The sequence below is a fragment of the Tachyglossus aculeatus genome, chromosome 16, assembly GCF_015852505.1.
Source record: "Tachyglossus aculeatus isolate mTacAcu1 chromosome 16, mTacAcu1.pri, whole genome shotgun sequence".
Lineage (NCBI taxonomy): Eukaryota > Metazoa > Chordata > Mammalia > Monotremata > Tachyglossidae > Tachyglossus > Tachyglossus aculeatus.
Window position 1 is genome coordinate 49,941,665 of NC_052081.1, and position 19,770 is coordinate 49,961,434.

Genomic DNA, 19,770 nt, shown 5'->3' on the forward strand with positions numbered 1-19,770 from the left:
CGCGCTTCTTCCCGTCCGCCTCGCGCCTGCGCAATCAGCAACTCTCCCGGCCCTGCCCCCCCCACCCTGGCTTTAGGCGCACACGCGCGCGCTGCCTCCCGCTGGCCTCGCGCCTGCGCAATCAGCGCCGCTCCCGGCTTTATGCGCACGCGCCCGCTGCCTCCCGCCGGCCTCGCGCCTGCGCAGTCACTGCCGCCCGGCCCCTCCCGGGGCCCCGCCCCCGGGCTTTATGCGCGCATGCGCGCACTGCCTCCCATGCTCCCGGCGCGAGCTGGGCCGGCTCCTCTCGGGCCGGAGGGTCAGGGTCTCCCGAGCGGATCGGCGGCCGGACGGGTCAGGTAAGCCGCCCCTCCCCCCCAACGACCCCTGACCCCTTTCTCCCCGAGCCTCCGCGGTGATGACGGACAGCGGCCTCGGCCAATCCGAGTCGGGGCCGGCGGCGCGTCTCGCCCAATCAGCGAGGAGTTAGCGAGCCGGCTCCCGCGCGCGCGCGCGCGCCCCACCGCGTGGCCATCCCCCAACCCTGAGGAGAAGCCGCGTGGCTCAGTGGAAATCAATCAATCAATCCTTATTTATTGATTCTATTTATAAATTTATAAATTCTATTTATTTTATTTTGTTAGTATGTTTGGCTTTGTTCTCTGTCTCCCCCTTTTAGACTGTGAGCCCAATGTTGGGTAGGGACTGTCTCTATAATAATAATAATAATAATAATGGCATTTATTATGCGTTTACTATGTGCAAAGCACTGTACTAAGTGCTGGGGAGGTTACACGGTGATCAGGTTGTCCCTTGGGGGACTCACAGTCTTAATCCCCATTTTACAGATGAGGTAACTGAGGCCCAGAGAAGTTAAGTGACTTGCCCAAAGTCACACAGCTGACAATTGGCGGAGCCGGCGTTTGAACCCATGACCTCTAACTCCAAAGCCCGGGCTCTTTCCACTGAGCCACGCTGCTTCTATATGTTGCCAATTTGTACTTCCCAAGCGCTTAGTCCAGTGCTCTGCACATAGTAAGCGCTCAATAAATACGATTGATGATGATGATATTGAGCGCTTACTGTGTGCAGAGCACTGTACTAAGCGCTTGGGAAGTCCAAGTTGGCAACATAGAGAGACGGTCCCTACCCAACAGCGGGCTCACAGTCTAGAAGAGGGAGACAGATAACAAAACAAAACATGTAGACAGGTGTCAAAACCGTTAGAATAAATAGAATTATAGCTATGTGCACGTCATTAATAAAATAGAGTAGTAAATATGTACAAGTAAAATAGAGTAATAAATATGTTCGAATATATATAAGCGCTGTGGGGAGGGGAAGGTGTCTTTTCCTCCTGTACACAGGAAGGTGTACCTGTCCTGCACCTTCCATAGCTCCCTTTGCAGAGGAGGAAATCATCATCATCATCAATCGTATTTATTGAGCGCTTATTGTGTGCAGAGCCCTGTACTAAGCGCTTGGGAAGTCCAAGTTGGCAACATCTAGAGACAGTCCCTACCCAACAGTGGGCTCACAGTCTAAAAGGGGGAGACAGAGAACAAAACCAAACATACTAACAAAATAAAATAAATAGAATAGATATGTACAAGTAAAATAAACAGAGTAATAAATATGTACAAACATATATACAGGGAAATGGCACAAAGAGGTTCAGTGACTTGTCCAGGGTCTCACAACAGACAGGGACAGAGGCTGGGATGACTGTGAGCCCACTGTTGGGCAGGGACTGTCTCTATGTGTTGCCAATTTGTACTCCGCAAGCGCTTAGTACAGTGCTCTGCACACAGTAAGCGCTCGATAAATACGATTGATGATGAGAACCTGGAGCTTCTGCCTCTCAATCCCGATGCTCTTTCCGCCGGGCCGGGCTTCCTCCCCAAGGACTCAGATCTGTGCCCGGCATGGTGCCCTACATGCAGCACATTCCCAGTGCGGTGCCCTGCCTACAGTAGGCTCCCAGTCTGCCCTGTTAAGTCCGACATCGATTCTCTGGTCACTAGGGGCAAAGGCTAGTGTGAAATCCAAAGGGGATCCCCGAAACCTCATTCTTAATTCCTTTCCTCAACTTCTTCCACATCAAACCCGTAACCACAGGGTTTGGGTTTGAGCAACCCAAGGGGTCATTTCTGTCTCTTCCCTCTCTGCCCTGGGAGATGCTACTGCCTGGCAAATGATGGCAGGTTTTCCACAAGGTCTGCCCCGGTCAGAATCATCATCATCATCGTCAATCATATTTATTGAGCGCTTACTATGTGCAGAGCACTGTACTAAGCGCTTGGGAAGTACAAATTGGCAACATATAGAGACAGTCCCTACCCAACAGCGGGCTCACAGTCTAAAAGGGGGAGACAGAGAACAAAACCAAACATACTAACAAAATAAAATAAATAGAATAGATATGTACAAGTAAAATAAATAAATAGAGTAATAAATATGTACAAACATATATACATATATACAGGTGCTGTGGGGAAGGGAAGGAGGTAAGAAGGGGGGGATGGAGAGGGGGATGTCTCTTCCCTCTCCGCCCTGGGAGATGCTACTGCCTGGCAAATGATGACAGGTTTTCCACAAGGTACGCCCCGGTCAGAATGGCTTAACCATTGCCTCCCATCCTTAACCAGCCCGGTAGCCCTTTTCAGTGGCCTTGCCCCGTGTGAGCCGGGTGGCAGGGAGGGAGCAGGGCACTTTGCTTACAGCCACCTGGGCTTTGGCAGGCCAGTGGGGCCCAAGCGGAGGTAATTGGGAAAATTTTGCATCCCATGCCCTGCCCTTATCTTGCTCTGGAATGTTCTCTCCTGGAGTGGGGGGTGTCACGGCCCACTGGTACCCTCAAGGAGGTGGCGGGGGCTTGAGGGAGGGGGAGGAGGGGGAGATGGCCCTTGCTGTGTGAGTCCAGGTGGTCCATCCTGCAGCCAGGAGTCGTGGTCAGCTAAACTGGAGTCTCACTCTTCGGGCCAGGCGGTCTCAGCCCTGTCCCCGGCATTTGTCTCTCTCAGTCGCTGGAGCTCCGGCTGGGGCGAGGGGAGGTTGGCTAGGTGGCCACCACCCTTCCCTCCCCTTCAGGCGCTCCCCTCTCCACCTTGGCAGGTTTCAAACCCATCAGCCCCAGTTCCCTGGGGCAGGTGAAATACTGGGTGCATTCACTATGCCAGTCAATCAGTTGATCGTATTTATCGAGCGCTGACTGTGTGCGGAGCACTGGCCTGAGTGCTTGAGAGGTACAGCATAACAGAGTTGGTAGACACGTTTCCTGTCCACAACAAGTTTGCGGTCCAGAGCGGGGAGACAGACGTTAATATAAATAAATGAATTTAATTGCTGTGGGGGCTGACGGAGGGGTAAATAAAGGGTACAAAACCTAGGGCAAGGGTGACGCAGAAGGGAGTCGGGGAAGAGGAGTGACAAGCTGGCAGTGGTATGTGTGTGTTGCCCAGGGCTCCCTTCCTGGAGTGTTCATTGCCCCTCGGTGGGCCCTCCCTGGCCGGGGGAGGCTGGAGCCAGTGCAGGGTTCTGATTCCCATCTTATGGGCGGGAGTGAGCGGTACTTAAATACCTGGCCAGGCTCCTTGAAAATCGTGGCTGGCATAAGGCAGGTCACCGGGCACGATGCCATCCCGGGGTGGGCCGGGGCTGGGAGTCTCCGAGGACCAGGGCTCAGAGCTACAGGGTTCCCGTGCATCCGCTGGCCCCCGTTCCCTTGCTGCAGCGCTTTTGGGGGGCATCCGGTTGACCCCTCTGAAGTAAAGCTGTTTGTGTCCTCTAGGTCCAGGGAGCAGGATGAAGTACATCCTGGTGACCGGCGGGGTGATCTCGGGGATCGGGAAGGGGATCATCGCCAGCAGCGTGGGCACGATCCTCAAGGCCTGCGGCCTGCACGTTACCTCGATTAAGATCGATCCGTACATCAACATCGACGCCGGGACTTTCTCTCCCTACGAGCACGGTGAGCGCGGCGATTTGCGCTGGGAGTCGTGGGGAGGGAGACCTTGGCCCTCGGCCCCCGAATGGAGGGAGAGCTCTGTGCTGGCGAGGCCCCGTTGGCTTCCCTCTCTGCGGGCACGGGACGGGGAGCGGAGCTGCGCGTCTTTTGCGCTTGGATCCCTGCTCGCCGCCAGCTCGGCCCTTGCATGTGTCCCCTTCCCCAGGTTAAGCGTTCTGCCCCGGTCTGGGCCCGGGCAGGCCTGGAACTTGGGATGCGGGTGACTGAGTTGCTAAACTGCTAATTTTTTCTGGCATCTGGTAAGCGCTTACTAGGTGTCAAGTGCTATCGTATTCCGATCCCCTGAGAACTGTGGCTTTGTTGGAGAAATGTCCAGCATCCTGTCGAACTAAATTCCCCTGCTTGCGTCAACTCTCCTTCCTGCCCTCCTGCCCCCGCTCCAGGGGAGGTGTTTGTGCTGGACGACGGTGGGGAGGTGGACCTGGACCTGGGGAACTATGAACGTTTCCTGGACATCCGCCTCACGAAGGACAACAACCTGACCACCGGGAAGATCTACCAATACGTCATCAACAAGGAGCGCAAGGGCGACTACCTGGGGAAGACGGTACAAGGTGAGGCGGCCGGGGGGAGCCGGGGAACCGGGGGTGGGGGCCCTGTCCCGTCTCCTTTGTCTTCTGTGGCCTGAGTCCTGACCCCGGGGGCCGTTGACCGTGGTCAGTATCTCAGGGCTCTGGGGTTCAGGGTCAGGATCGTGCCACGGGGTCTCAGGATTCATCCTCCTACCCCCTGGGGCAAAACCCTCCTGGTTTAGTGTCCACTGGCTGTGATCACTGAGGGAGCCGTTGGCTCAATCCTGGCCACTGGCCAGCTCTGGCACTCCCCCCATTCCCCAACCCCAGGTGTCCCATGCCTACGAAGCATCCAGCTCCCTCTAGTATTGCCATGTTTGTGGGGAGGTCGTGAGCCCCCGATCCGTGTCCCCTCTGCAGTGGTGCCCCACATCACGGATGCCATCCAGGAGTGGGTGATGCGGCAGGCGCTCATTCCCGTAGACGAGGATGGCGTGGAGCCACAAGTGTGCGTCATTGAGGTCAGTGCCCCCGCCGCACCCTGCTACTGCTGCGGCTTCTGCCCGGCTTCAGCCTCGCGACATGGAGGGATGGGCAGGGGCTCCTCTGCCCTAGGGGATTCCTGGTTTGGCCCTTCCTTTCTCACCTTCCCCTCCTTCCCTTCTATATCCTGTTCTTCCGCTCCTTGTCCTCCTCCCTCCCTTCTTCCTTCCCTCCTACCAATTCCTGTCCTCCCCGCGCCCTTCCCTCCTCTGGGCCGTGCTTAGTTATGGCGCGACTCTGCTCCTCCAGCTTGGGGGGACGGTGGGGGACATCGAGAGCATGCCGTTCATCGAGGCCTTCCGCCAGTTCCAGTTCAAAGCCAAGAGGGAAAACTTCTGCAACATCCACGTTAGTCTGGTCCCCCAGGTGAGCCCCCGCCGGTCCAGTTAAGAGAGTTTGGGTTTTCCCTGTCCCCGGAAAAGCATCCGAGGATGTAAGCGAGGTTGTGGGGGTTGACAGAAGGCCGCTCCTCCCCGCAGACTCTAGCCCTTTGAGCCCCTGGCCCCCGGCCCTGGCTCTCTCCCTCATCAGTGAGAGAGTACCTAGTGTGAGCACAGGGCACAGTGCTGATCACTTGTTAGGAGCACTGACCGCTGCCCTCCAAGAGCATTTAGCCTGTGTTCTCGCCCCCCTGGGCCTCCTTCTCTTCTGCGGGGAGGGTCTGATTCTACACTGTCCACCCTGGAGTAGCAGCGTGGCTTAGTGGAGTCAGGAGGACCTGGGTTCTAATCCTGACCCCGCCACGTGTCAGCTCTGTGACCTTGGGCAAGTCACTTCACTTCTCTGGGCCTCGATTACCTTGTCTGCAAAATAGGGATTAAGAGTGTGAGCGCCATGTGAGACAGGGACCGTGTCCAACCTGCCTAACTTGTATCTACCCCAGTGCTTCGAACAGCGCTTGGCTTGTAGTAAGCACATAACGAGTACCATAATAGTAATAACCAGGGATGTGGTGCCTCCTGCCCCGCCCTCCCCTCTCTCCCCGGGGTGAAGTTGCGTCCCTGAGGCCGCTCCCAGGGAATGTGGGGATGGCAGGGAAAGACGGGCCACATGGAGCTGGGATTCTGTGGGGCTAAGGCATCGCTGGGGGCCGGGAGACTCGGGGAAGTGGGGAGAGAGGGTTGTGAGGTTGCCGGCCGCCTGGGCTAGTGCGTCCCTCTCACCGAGAGACCTTTCCCACCGAGATAGCCGAGCTCCACGGGCGAGCAGAAGACAAAGCCGACCCAGAACAGCGTACGGGAGCTCAGAGGCCTCGGCCTGTCCCCGGACCTGGTGAGTCCCCCCACCCACCCCCGTCACTCCCGATGGTCTGGGCAGGTGGCCAGTCTGGGCGGGCCTGCAGGCTGGGGGGACCGCCACCACAGACAGCTCGGGCAGCTCCGCGGCCTTGTGAGAGTTCCTCGGGGGTCCATGGTCTCATCCTACCCTCCCCCGTCCACTGGGCCACGGCTAACCCCTGTTCCAAGCATTCCTAGAATCCCTCCCGATCCAGGATTGTACGGTTAGTTCTTTATTCAGAGATTTCCTTCTGCTACATCACCCTCCTTCTTGGTCTCTCCTTGTTCTTCCTTCTGTTCCTGCTCCGTGTAGGCAGTTAGGATCCCCATATCTCCCCCTGTTAGACTGTCGGCCCAGCGAGGCCAGGGACCCCGTGGTAGGCTTCCATGGGCCTGTCGCTCGTACGGAGTACTGAGCTGCACTCAGTTTGGCCGATGGGCCGATTTGGGGTCTGAAAATGTGCTCCGTTTCTGCCTCTGTCAGGTTGTGTGCAGGTGCTCGAACCCTCTCGACACGTCCGTCAAGGAAAAGATTTCCATGTTTTGTCATGTTGAGCCTGAGCAGGTAGGTGAGGTTGAGGTCTCTCCTTGATCCTTTCACAGTCTGCCCTCCCCGTCCACCTTCCCTGCCCACCTGTCCGTGCCCATCTTCCCATCTTCCCTGCCTGCCAGTCCCTCCCCATTGCGCCTCTGGTCAGCGTAGCCCACAAGGGGCCTGGTAAGCAGAGTGCATATGGGTGGCCTTGGTGTCCATGGCTTGACGGTGAGCCTCTGTGCCCGCCGTCCCCGGCAGGTGATCTGCGTCCATGACGTCTCCTCCATCTACCGTGTGCCCCTGCTACTTGAGGAGCAGGGCGTGCTGGACTATTTCCTGCACCGGCTGGACCTCCCTGTGGAGAGGCAGTCCAGAAGGATGCTCATCAAGTGGAAGGAGATGACCGACAGGTGGGTGGGGCCCAGCCTGGTTCTCCTAGGGACTGTGGGGGTCCTCAGCCCAAGCCTGGCAGTCAGCCCAGCCCAAGGGACCCCCGAATCGCCCTGACCCCGTGCGCCAGCCGGAAGGAGTGAAGGCGGCTCGGTCTCCCCCACAAACCCTGGACCCCTCCCCATCCTGATTGTGCCAGGAGCGTCTGCAGAAAGACTCTCATAAAGGCGGGGCCAGCCTGGCAGCCTCCATTTCTGGGTCGCCTAATGGGGACACACAGCCACCCATCCAGAACACTAGGTCTGCTTTCCTCCTCTGCCGCCGGCATCCCCCGCCTCGGGCCTCTGGTCGACCGGGGGCTCCCCGGGGCAGCGTCCGATCGGTGCCATTGCTCCAGGTACGACCGGCTGCTGGAGACCTGTTCCATCGCCCTCGTCGGCAAATACACCAAGTTCTCGGACTCGTACGCCTCAGTCATCAAGGCCCTGGAGCACTCTGCCCTGGCCATCAACCACAAACTGGAAATTAAGGTACCCTGGCTGGACCAGATCAGAGAGGAAGATTGCTGGGGCGGCCGGGGCTTTCCTCCTCCATTTGCCACCCTGCCCACGCCCGTGCGTGCCTGCCACCTCCCCCTCCGTCCGCACCAGGGACGGGGAAGCTGAAGGATCAAAGCTGGTATTACCCTCGTGTCTGGATGGGTAGCCAGTTCATTCAGTCATTCAGCTATATTTGCTGAATGCTTACTGTGTGCAAAGCACTGTACTAAGTGTGTGGGAGAGCACAATATAGAACCATTCCCTGCCCACAGTGAGCTCAAAGTCTAAGGGGGGTGACAGATACTTTGGACCCTGGGAACTTGTAGCGGATTTATTACTCTATTTATTTATTTATTTATTTATTTTACTTGTACATACCTATTCTATTTATTTTATTTTGTTAGTATGTTTGGTTTTGTCTCCCCCTTTTAGACTGTGAGCCCACTGTTGGGTAGGGACTGTCTCTATATGTTGCCAATTTGTACTTCCCAAGCGCTTAGTACAGTGCTCTGCACACAGTAAGCGCTCAATAAATACGATTGATGATGATGATGGTGATGATTTGGGACCCGAAGTATCCAGGGAGCAAGGTCAGAGGGTATGTTGGGCCCCAAAGCCACAGCCGCTGCTTGCTTGGCCTTCAGGCTGCCCTTCTGCTGCCTCTGCCACTGCTTCCTGATGGTGGGGGCCAGAATACCCACAGAAAGGCAGGTGCCAGCCCCGAGAATGGGAGGTTGGGAAAGGGAATCTGGTGACCCTACGGGGTGTGCGTGGGGGACCCGGCTGGTCCATGACGGGGAAATGGGCCCTCTCTTTCCCGCTGCCTGTCACACGACCCCAGTACATCGATTCTGCCGACCTGGAGCCCGGCACGCTGCAGGAGGAGCCCGTGCGCTATCACGAGGCCTGGCAGAGACTCTGCAGTGCCAAGTAAGACCTGCGGGCCTGGGGTACCATCATCAATCGTATTTATTGAGCGCTTACTATGTGCAGAGCACTGTACTAAGCGCTTAGCACTGTACTAAGGGGAGGTGGGCGATGGTGGGAGCCCCTAGAGCTGGGAACCACCTGGCCATGTAGACAGGACACCACCTGTACCTGCCAGTGGCGGTCAAGGCCAACCCAGGCTTCACCTGGGCACCAGGCTGGCATGGTGGTGGGCAGCCCCCCGGAGGGTCGGCAGGAGTTGGGTCTGGGCGACGTCCGGCGTCAGGGGAACCGTTTGGCTCTGCAGCGGCGTCCTGGTGCCAGGAGGGTTTGGTGTTCGTGGGACCGAAGGGAAGATCCAAGCCATCTCCTGGGCCCGGAAGCAGAAGAAGCCCTTCCTGGGTGAGGGGAGCGGGGATGGTCGGCCGGGAGAGCGCAGGGGACGGGGATGGGCCTCAAGCAGGCTGTTCTGGGCCCCGGGGGTGGGCGTGGGGAGGACGCAGTTGGCCTGGTCTGGTCTAGGCATCGACTGCGATGGGAGGAGGGGTCCCGTGGTTCCGGCTGTCAGCGCGGCCGTTTTCGGGCCAGTGGGCAGGTGGGTGCAGGGTGGTTGGCACTGGGCAGACCTGTGGTCCCTTGGAGGGCAGGGGTGTCTGCTGGGTACGGGGCCATCAACGGTGCTGGGAGACGGGTGAGGTCCAGTTGGCCGTGGCCCGGCCGGGGACCCCCACCCAGCTTCCAGCACCGTCCTCCGGCCACGTGACACTTGCGTTTCTGCCACTGCCTCGGAAGGCGTTTGCTTAGGGATGCAGCTGGCCGTCGTCGAGTTTTCTCGCAACGTTTTAGGATGGCACGGTAAGAGTTGGATTTTTCGGGGTTTTTGGCTTTTTTTAAAAATGGTATTTGTTAGGCACTTTGTGCCAGACACAGTGCTTAGCGCTTGAGTAGATACAAGTTAGGTTGGACCCAGTACATGTCCCACAGGGGACTCACAGTCTTAATCCCCATTTTACAGATGAGGAAACTTGGAAGTTAAGTCACTTGCTTAAGGTCCCACAGCAGAAAAATGACAGAGCCGGGATTAGAACCCAGGTCCTTGTGACTGCTTGAGTTCCATCCCTCCCTCCTTAGCCCCCGGGTCCACAGCTGGGGCAGGGCCTGATTACCCCCAGCTCAACAACCTCGGTCCTCTGTTCTTTGGATGGCCAGCCTCCTATATGCCGTCGAAGCATCACATGGCTAAGGGAGGCCCGGCCTCTGGGGAGGGACATCCGTGTGGGTGAGCGGCACGGCTGGAGGCTGAAAGGGTCGAGGGCGCCCGGACTACATCACACATTTGTAACGCCAAGATTTTGGGGTTTTGCAGATGCAAATTCAACAGAATTTGACCCTAAAACAAGTCATCCAGTGGTAAGAGGCCGGTGCCGCTGTTGGGTGTGACCTCGGAGGTTGGGTTACGGGTGGGGGAGCGGGGCCGGCCCCATTTGGAGGAGCGCTTCTACTTCCACGCAGCTGGGTGGCCTTGGGTCAGTCTGACCGGCCTGAGTCGGGAGGCAGTGGCCTGCCCAGCGGCGGTGGCAGCCTCCGGGCTCCGGAACCAGGGGGCCAGCGCTGACCCGCCCCGCAGGCTCGGCTCGACTCTGGGGCCCCACCGGGCCCATCTGGGGGCCGCAGGTCAACCACGCTCTGCTCCGCGCGCAGGTGGTGGATATGCCGGAGCACAACCCCGGTCACATGGGGGGGACCATGAGGCTCGGCAAACGCAGAACCCTGTTCCAGACCAAGACCTCCATCATGAGTACGGCTCCCTCCCCCTCCCCCCAGGGCTGTGGGCCAAGGTCCCCTCCCTGCCGACTGCCTGCCTCGCGGGTCCCTCGGCTTGTGTCGGCCAACTGTTCCTGGCTGGGCCCGGGGTGACTTCGGGAGGACCAGTGGGAAAAGGGACGCTGATCGGATTGGGGCTGGACCAGTGGCACGCGGTTAGGACCCAGGGGATGAGGGGGCAGAGACGAAGGACATAGGGCAGGCTGGGACTCGGGGCCGTCTCTCGCAGGGAAGCTGTACGGCGACCATGACTTTCTGGAGGAGCGACACCGGCACCGCTTTGAGGTAGTCCCACAGCCCCCCGACCTCCACGCGCCCCCTTCCAGCCCCCAGCCCGGCCTGGGAAGGACAGCCACATGGCTCCCTCCCCACCCTTCCCAGGTGAATCCGGTCTTGAAGAACTGCCTGGAGGAGCAGGGCTTGAAGTTCGTTGGCCAAGACGAGGAGGGCGAGCGGATGGAGATTGTGGAGCTGGATGGTGAGCCCGGGGCCGACGGACGGCACCGGGGGTGCTGAGCGTGACGAGAGTCCCCGGGACTGCCACCCTCCCCGCTGCCGGGTGGGCTGAGGCTTGGGCTGGGGCCTCTGACGTTGAAGGTGCCGGGGGGCCCTGGAAGGAGCTGCCCCTCAACTCCCCGGGCGCCCGTTTCAGACCACCCATTCTTCGTCGGCGTCCAGTACCACCCTGAGTTCCTGTCCAGGCCCATCAAGCCCTCCCCGCCTTACTTTGGCCTCCTGCTAGCCTCCGCCGGGCGGCTCTCCCACTTCCTCCAGAAGGGCTGCAGGCTCTCTCCCAGGTAAAAGGCCCCCTCAGCCGGGCGCAGCACACGGAGGGCGGGCCCCTGCCCTGGCACGTGCGGGAATCTGCAGACGTGCCAGTTCCCGCCTCAGTGACCTAGCCCCGATAGCCCAGGCCTCCGTCCTCGGCCGGCTCACGCTCTGGTTTGGGCCAAATCCCGGGAGTGATCAGGCCCCTGAGGGCACAGACCGAGCTGCTTGCTCCCCATGCTCTCTGGTTTCCCAGTGCTCAGCATGCAGCATGTGCTCAGCCGGCTTCCCTGGTGGTGGATTGATTTTTTTTCCCACCACTCCGTCCCCAAGCTCCAATCCACGATCACCCTATGGCCTGCTGGCTCCCTTGCCCCTAGGGCCCATTCTTGGCAGATCAGTCCGAAGCCAGCTGGGGCCTGAGCCAATGGTCAGCATTCATTCATTCATTCATTCAGTCGTATTTATTGAGCGCTTACTGTGTGCAGAGCACAGCACCAGCCCAGGGTGGGCAGGCTAAACTGCCTTCGTTTATCTCATCTCTGGGGCTGCTCCGCTGACTTCAGCTCCCTTGTCGTGGTCACTAGGCTGTGGACCAGGGTCAGAGCCGGGCACTGGGCTGAGTAGAGAGGGGACCGGCCAGCCCCCTCGGGCCTGCTCCCCCCCGGCTTGTGCTCACATCCCCGGGTTCCTCGGGCCGTCATTCTGCGTCCCCTGTGATCTGGGTGGCTTGAGGAGGGCGGTAAGACCCTGATGATGGGCCAGAGGGGCCTGGGATGTCAGGCGCCGGGGGCACAGCGCAGCTTGGGGCTGTGACGGAGGGTCCTTCCCCGCAGGGACACCTACAGCGACAGAAGCGGGAGCAGCTCCCCCGACTCTGAAATCACCGAGCTGAAGTTTCCATCAGTCAGTCAGGACTAGAGCCAGGTAAGGCGGGGATCCCCCAGGGGGCCGCGGCCACGGGGACCAGGGCCCGGGAGGGGAGGGCAGGCGTCCCGATGGAACAGCCGTCCCAGACCCTTCCCCTTCCTGGGTTCCGTGCCAATCCCTGACAGCCTGACTCTTCCCGAGGACTGGGTGGGCGTCCCTCCTACTGTGGAGGCTGGATCCCGTCCACCTGTCTCCAGGGAAAGGCCTTGGGCCTAGTAATGCAGGATTGGGAAGCAGTGTGGCTTAGTGGGCAGAGCTGGGAGTCAGAGAACCCGAGTTCCAATCCTGGCTCCTCCACTTGGCTGCTTTGTGAGTGTGGGCTAGTCACTTCATTTCTCTGGGCCATAGTTACCTCATCTGTAAAATGGGATTAAAACTGTGAGCCACTTGTGGGACGTCGACTGTGTCCCCCCTTATATCTACCCTAGCACCTAAAACGGTGCCCGGCACATAGTCAGCCCTTAAGGAATACCACTAAAAAGAAGGAAGAAAGCAGATTCTGCTTCCTTAACCCGAGGGCTGGGGATTAATCAATTAATCCGTCAGAGGTATTTATCGACTGTTTATTGGGCCAGGCTCTCCTTGCTACCCCGGAAAGTGGCCCAGCCTGGGGGCAGTGGTGTGGAAGACTGCAAATGAGCTCTGCCTAAACGGGCCCAGGGCAGAGCAGCAGCTCACAGCCGTGTTTCTGTGTGTGTCTGTGCTTTTGTGCCCGTGTCTGTGCCAGTGTCCATGCCCAGGGCCCGCGCCCTCCAGATGCTCTGGCAGCACCGGGAGTTCATGTCGATGCTTCCTTCAACCTGGATGTTTCTCCCCCGAAATGATGTTTTTATCCCATGACCTCCCCGCCGCTCTGACGTCTTCCGTGCCCGCTGCCTGCACCGCCCTCGGACACTGCTCAAGCGCTGCTTCTGCCCGGGTTTTGGGGCCCCGATTCCCAAGAGGTGGTGGCAGTGGTGGTGGTGGTGGTGGTGGTGGAGGGCTGCAGGGGCCAGCCCCCAGTCACGCAGTATTTATGGCTCTCTGGTGCTAGCGGGCAGGCACGGTAGCTGTCAATTGTGGGGTTTGCTGGGCTTGCCGGGCCGCAGTGCCATGCCCGCGAGGGCTGGCCTGGCTGCGAGGTGACACAGACTCCTTGCATCATGGGCACTTCACGGGTGAGAACCTGTCTCCCAGATCTGCCGGCCACCTGCCCGCCCACGTCCCCCCTCGCCCCCCACGTTCCCGGCCGGGCACCTGCACAGAGACAGAGGAAAGGCGGCCTTCCTAGTGAGTCCCGGGGACGGCGTCAGGCAGCTGGCCTCTGTATCCCTGCTCACGGGACATAGGTCCTGGTAATGGACCAAATAAAAAGCATGGCTGGGCCACGTGCACCTGCTCCCTCTCTCTCGCCGCCTCCTCCTCTCCCCTGGCTGGGTGGGGAGCGTCCCTGTCTTTGCCCCCCCAAGGTTGGCAGACATCACTGGGCCGTGTTTAGGGGGCTCCTCGAGAGAAATTGTCCCCCGAAGGTCCATCACAGGAGCAAGGGTTGCTGGTTCGGTGTTTGGGCCTGCCCTGGCTGTTCTGCCCAGGGGGTTTCTGCCTCTGCCCGGGCAGCAATGTCTGTCCTGTTTCTCCCTCCCCTTTAGTCACTATGGAGGGGTGGGGGAGAGAGAGAGAGAGTGTGGGTGTATATTGGGGAGGGAGAGCTGTCTTTCCTCCTCTAAAGCCTGTAATAATAATAATAATGATGGCATTTATTAAGCGCTTACTATGTGCAAAGCACTTTTCTAAGCGCTGGGGAGGTTACAAGGTGATCAGGTTGTCCCACTGGGGGCTCACAGTCTTCATCCCCATTTCACAGATGAGGGCCCAGAGAAGTTAAGTGACCCTGCCCAAAGTCACACAGCTGACAGTTGGCAGAGCTGGGATTTGAACCCATGACCTCTGACTCCAAAGCCCATGCTCTTTCCACTGAGCCATGCTGCTTCCCTCAGCGGGGGTTCTCAGTCACCACCCAGCCCCTCCCTCCTCGGGGCAGTTGCAGGAACGGGAAAGTGCGCCCTGCCGAAAAGCCTCGTCTCCCCGACCGCAGCCTGGCACTACTGGAATTGGGAGGGTTGCCGGAGGGGAGTCACTGCCCGGACTCAGCCCCTGGACCTCCTGCCCCCCTGTCATGAAGTGGCACCCCCCCCCTCCCTCCCCAGTCCCACCCCAGTGGGTCCCCTCCCAAAGCAGGGTCCCCAGCCCCCCTGCCCTGTCTATCACCTTTTTTTTTTTATGGCATTTATTAGGCGCTTACTATGTGCAAAGCACTGTTCTAAGCGCTGGGGAGGTTACAAGGTGATCAGGTTGTCCCACGGGGGGCTCACAGTCTCCATCCCCATTTTACAGATGAGGGAACTGAGGCCCAGAGAAGTCAGTGACTTGCCCAAAGTCACACAGCTGACAATTGGCGGAGCTGGGATTTGAACCCATGACCTGTGACTCCAAAGCCCGGCCCCTTTCCACTGAGCCACGCTGCTTCTTGTGGCTTGCAGACTGGTGGTCTCCCTGCGGAGTTTTGTGGTTTGAGCGGTCACCGCCCCGGCGCTCAGCGTGAACGGAGAAGCAGCGTGACCTAGTGGAAAGAGCCCGGGCTTGGGAGTCGGAGGTCGTGGGTTCTCATCCCGCCTCTGCCACTTGTCAGTTGTGTGACTGGGAAAGTCACTTCTCTGTGCCTCAGTTCCCTCATCTGTCAAATGGGGATAATAATAATAATAATAATGGCATTTGTTAAGCGCTAATTATGTGCAAAGCACTGTTCTAAGCGCTTGGGGGGATACAAAGTGATCAGGTTGTCCCACGTGGGGCTCACAGTCTTAATCCCCATTTTACAGATGAGGTAACTGAGGCTCAGAGAAGTTAAGTGATGTGCCCAAGGTCACACAAAAGACATGTGGCGGAGCTGGGATTCGAACCCATGACCTCTGACTCCAAAGCCCAGGCTCTTTCCACTGAGCCACAGGATGATGACTGTGAGCCCCACGTGGGACAGCTTGGTTATCTTTCATTCATTCATTCAATTGTATTGAGCGCTTACTGTGTGCAGAGCACTGTACTAAGCGCTTGGGAAGTACAAGTTGGCAACATAGAGAGACGGTCCCTACCCAACAGTGGGCTCACCCCAGCGCTTGGCACATAGTGAGCGCCTAACAAATGCCATCATTATTATTATTTTTATTGTCCCCGCCCCCTGCTGGGTTTATGTTGCCAACTTGTACTTCCCAAGCGCTTAGTACAGTGCTCTGCACACAGTAAGCGCTCAATAAATACGATTGATTGATTGATTTCCAATTCCATGACAAACCTGGAACTCACTTGGGCAGCACGTGTCTCTCGGCCGCCACTGCTCTGTGGCTTTGAGGGCTCTACGACACCCGAAAATTGTCACCCTGTAGGCGACTCAAGTAGTGGTGGCGGGATGAACCATCTGTCGACCACTCAATCAATCAATCAGTCGTATTTATTGAGCGCTTACTGTGTGCAGAGCACTGTACTAAGCGCTTGGGAAGTCCAAGTTGGCAACATATAAAGACGGTCCTTACCCAACAGTGGGCTCACAGTCTAGAAGGGAGACAGACAACAAAACATATTAACAGAATAAAATAAATAGAACAGATATGTACAAGTAAAATAAAGACTAATAAATATGTACAAATATATATACAGGTGCTGTGGGGAAGGGAAGGAGGTAAGGCAGGGGGGTAGGGGGAGGAGGGGCAGAGGAAGGCGGGGGATCAGTCTGGGAAGGCCTGGAGGAGGTGAGCTCTCAGTAGGGTCTTGAGTCAATCAGTTGTATTTATTGAGTACTTACTGTGTGCAGAGCACTGTACTAAGCGCTTGGGAAGTCCAAGTTGGCAACATATAGAGACGGTCCCTACCCAACAGTGGGCTCACAGTCTAGAAGGGGGAGACAGAGAACAAAACATATTAACAGAATAAAATAAATAGAATAGATATGTACAAGTAAAATAGAGTAATAAATACATACAAACATATACATATGTACAGGTGCTGTGGGGAAGGGAAGGAGGTAAGGCGGGGTGGGGGAGAGGAAGGCGGGGGCTCAGTCTGGGAAGGCCTCCTGGAGGAGGTGAGCTCTCAGTAGAGCCTTGAAGGGAGGAAGAGAGCTAGCTTGGCAGATGGGCGGAGGGAGGGCATTCCGGGCCAGGGGGAGGACGTGGGCCGGGGGTCGATGGCGGGACAGGCGAGAGCGAGGTACGGTGAGGAGATTAGTGGCAGAGGAGCGGAGGATGTGGGCTGGGCTGGAGAAGGAGAGAAGGGAGGTGAGGTAGGAGGGGGTGAGGTGATGGACAGCCTTGAAGCCCAGGGTGAGGAGTTCACTCCACGGTCCTTGGGACCATGTGAGACTCTAAGAATGCCTCTGTTTCCCCCTCATGGGTGTGTAAGTAGAAAACAGCTACGAAGTGTCTCGTTGGTCTCCCAACCACATAGCTGCCACACTCCAGTTGGCCCACGTGGGTCTGCCCAGCCCAAGAAACCCACCAAGATGCCATCACAGAGTTCTGTGTGATAAGACTTTAATCAGCACCCAGATCGCAGGACCTGGCTCTGTCACTTGTCTGCTGTGTGACCTTGGGCAAGTCACAACTTCTATGGGCCTCAATTCCCTTATCTGTAAAACAGGGATGAAGACTATGAGCCCTGTGTGGGACATGGACTGTGTCCAACCTGATTGATTTAATTCAGCCATATTTATTGAGTGCTTACTATGTGCAAAGCACTGCGCTAAGTGCTTGTCAGGCCCAAGTGAAACTGCTGCCCCTTTGCTGGTCATGAAGATCAGCTGCTGAATTCATTCATTCATTCAATTGTATTTATTGAGCGCTTACTGTGTGCACAGCACTGTACTAAACGCTTGGGAAGTACAAGTTGGCAACATATAGAGACGGTCCCTACCCAACAGCGGGCTCACAGTCTAGAAGGGAGACGGACAACAAAACAAAACATTAACAAAATAAAATAGAATATGTACAAGTGAAATAGAGTAATAAATATGTACAAACATATACACATATATACAGATGCTGTGAGGAGGGGAAGGAGGTAAGGCGGGGGGGATGGGAAGGGAGAGGAAGGAGGGGGCTCAGTCTGGAAAGGCCTCCTGCCTGGATGTAAACCAGGGACTCCCCTGAGACCTGGGTGATGGTCTCTTCCCCCCCCACCCCCATCTTACCTCCTTCCCTTCCCCACAGCACCTGTATATATGTATATATGTTTGTACATATTTATTACTCTATTTATTTTATTTGTACATATCTATTCTATTTTATTTTGTTAGTATGTTTGGTTTTGTCCTCTGTCTCCCCCTTTTAGACTGTGAGCCCACTGTTGGGTAGGGACTGTCTCTATGTGTTGCCAATTTGTGCTTCCCAAGCGCTTAGTACAGTGCTCTGCACATAGTAAGCGCTCAATAAATACGATTGATGATGATGACGATGATGGAGGAGGAGGAACTCGTGCAAGATGTCAGAGTTGGGGCCGGAGAAGGTGCTCCAACAGCCACCAACCTGCAGCTGGATGCTGCCAGCTGCCCACCAGGCTTCCGGACCCGGAGCAACACAAGCGGGAGGCCCGTGGCAAATACACTGATAAATACAATCGATTGATTGACGGGGGTCGGGCCCGAAAAGCGGCCCGAGGCTAACCCCACAGGCCTGTCGACCCCGCTCCTGAATCCAGGGAGTGAGCGTGGGCTACTGAAACGAGCAGCGCCTGGGGTCCGCCCCCCTGAGAGAGCAGCCAGCCGGCGGGACCCCACCCTGGGGGTTTGAGAGCTGGGCCAGACCCTCACCATCGCCTGTCTCATCCAAACAGATGCCGACCTCGCCGGCCGGACAGGAATTGGTTCACTTTGCTTGTCCGTCCCCACCCGCCGCCAACAGCCACGGGGGTCAGCCCGCTGCCCCTGCTTCCGTCTTGGGGATAGAAACCCCCCATTCCTTAGCAGCCCCAAGCCCTCTGAGCTGGATCTGGGGGTGTTCGCCCACCCTCGTGGCCCCTCACCCATGTGTATGCCAACAGTGGAGGCTGGAGCTCTCACCGACAGCCTCCCGTTGCGTGTCCGGCCTCTTATACCGTCCCTGCGTGGGCCGGGGGCCATCTGCCACCTGCCCGTGCTGGCCCCCACTCAGCCCCGACAACGCACCTATTGTAGTCCCTTTAGTACCCTGCTGTGCAAGGGCTTCATAAAACTTGTGTCCTGGGCAAAACTCACTCAAAATAAATTCTCTAAAGTGAAAGAGATAACACCATCTGCGTCCCAGCTCTATTTGTCTTCCCTAATCATATTTTTCTATAGATCTTATCTAGCTCGATTGGATGGCAGCGCTCTCTGAGCAGCGTGGCTCAGTAGAAAGAGCATGGGCTTTGGAGTCAGGGGTCATGGGTTTGAATTCCGACTCCACCACTTAGCTGTGGGACCTTGAGCAAGCCATTTAACTTCTCTGTGCCTCAGTTATCTGTAAAATGGGACAACCTGATCACCTTGTATCCCCCCCAGCACTTAGGACAGTGCTTTGCGCATAGTAAGCGCATCGGGCAGAAACTCCTCACCCTGGGCTTCCAGGCTGTCCATCCCCTCGCCCCCTCCTACCTCACCTCCCTTCTCTCCTTCTCCAGCCCAGCCCGCACCCTCCGCTCCTCTGCCGCTAATCTCCTCACCGTACCTCGTTCTCGCCTGTCCCGCCATCGACCCCCGGCCCACGTCATCCCCCGGGCCTGGAATGCCCCCAATCCCTCTGCCCATCCGCCAAGCTAGCTCTCTTCCTCCCTTCAAGGCCCTGCTGAGAGCTCACCTCCTCCAGGAGGCCTACCCAGACTGAGCCCCTTCCTTCCTCTCCCCCTCGTCCCCCTCTCCATCCCCCCATCTTACCTCCTTCTCTTCCCCACAGCACCTGTATATATGTATATATGTTTGTACATATTTATTACTCTATTTATTTATCTTACTTGTACATATCTATTCTATTTAATTTTGTTAGTATGTTTGGTTTTGTTCTCTGTCTCCCCCTTCTAGACTGTGAGCCCGCTGTTGGGTAGGGACCGTCTCTACGTGTTGCCGACTTGGACTTCCCAAGCGCTTAGTCCAGTGCTCTGCACACAGTAAGTGCTCAATAAATACGATCGATTGATTGATTGATTGAGAGAAGATGGGCCTGAGGAGAAGGAAATGGGTCCCGGCTCTGGGTGGGGCCGAACTGGGGGTGGGTTACTGGTGCTGGCCGAACGCCAGTATGGCAGGTGGCAGTCAGCCCCTGGACCGCGCGGGCACGGTATAAAGAGGCCGGACACGCAGCTGGAGCCCGCCAACGAGAGCTCCGGCCTCCAAGGGACACCAACTCACGGGTGAGGGGCATCGAGGGCTGGGGGGGAAAGGGGATGGGCACCCGCAGACCCCAGAGCCCACGGGACTGCGAGAGAGTTGGGGGAGACGAGAGAAGTGAACCGATTCCCGGCCGGCCGCCGTCTGCCGGGG

At 57.4% G+C, this 19,770-nt stretch overlaps 1 protein-coding gene across 1 annotated transcript; it reads left to right on the forward strand.

Annotated features, from left to right (window-relative positions):
- The first annotated feature begins 249 nt into the window (after window positions 1–249).
- On the forward strand, window positions 250–13,615 carry CTPS1 (CTP synthase 1). The gene is made up of 19 exons (XM_038757800.1): window positions 250–338; window positions 3,770–3,949; window positions 4,390–4,560; window positions 4,939–5,039; window positions 5,311–5,427; window positions 6,250–6,333; window positions 6,823–6,903; window positions 7,132–7,283; window positions 7,661–7,793; window positions 8,644–8,732; window positions 9,037–9,131; window positions 9,522–9,584; window positions 10,096–10,139; window positions 10,431–10,527; window positions 10,783–10,838; window positions 10,935–11,031; window positions 11,206–11,350; window positions 12,158–12,248; window positions 12,979–13,615. Exons 2-18 carry the CDS (start codon window positions 3,784–3,786, stop codon window positions 12,240–12,242), a joined length of 1,776 nt encoding a protein of 591 aa, XP_038613728.1. The 5' UTR covers window positions 250–338; window positions 3,770–3,783; the 3' UTR covers window positions 12,243–12,248; window positions 12,979–13,615.
- Window positions 13,616–19,770: the final 6,155 nt, after the last annotated feature.

What these genes read in the sequence shown, in the direction of transcription:
- CTPS1 (XM_038757800.1), top strand. Translation starts at nt 3,784, where the DNA reads ATGAAGTACATCCTGGTGACCGGCGGGGTGATCTCGGGGATCGGGAAG. An exon ending in GCAGAAGAAGCCCTTCCTGG is followed by an intron (nt 9,132 to 9,521) that starts GTGAGGGGAGCG and finishes CTGCCTCGGAAG; the next exon opens with GCGTTTGCTTAGGGATGCAG. An exon ending in GGCTGCAGGCTCTCTCCCAG is followed by an intron (nt 11,351 to 12,157) that starts GTAAAAGGCCCC and finishes CCTTCCCCGCAG; the next exon opens with GGACACCTACAGCGACAGAA.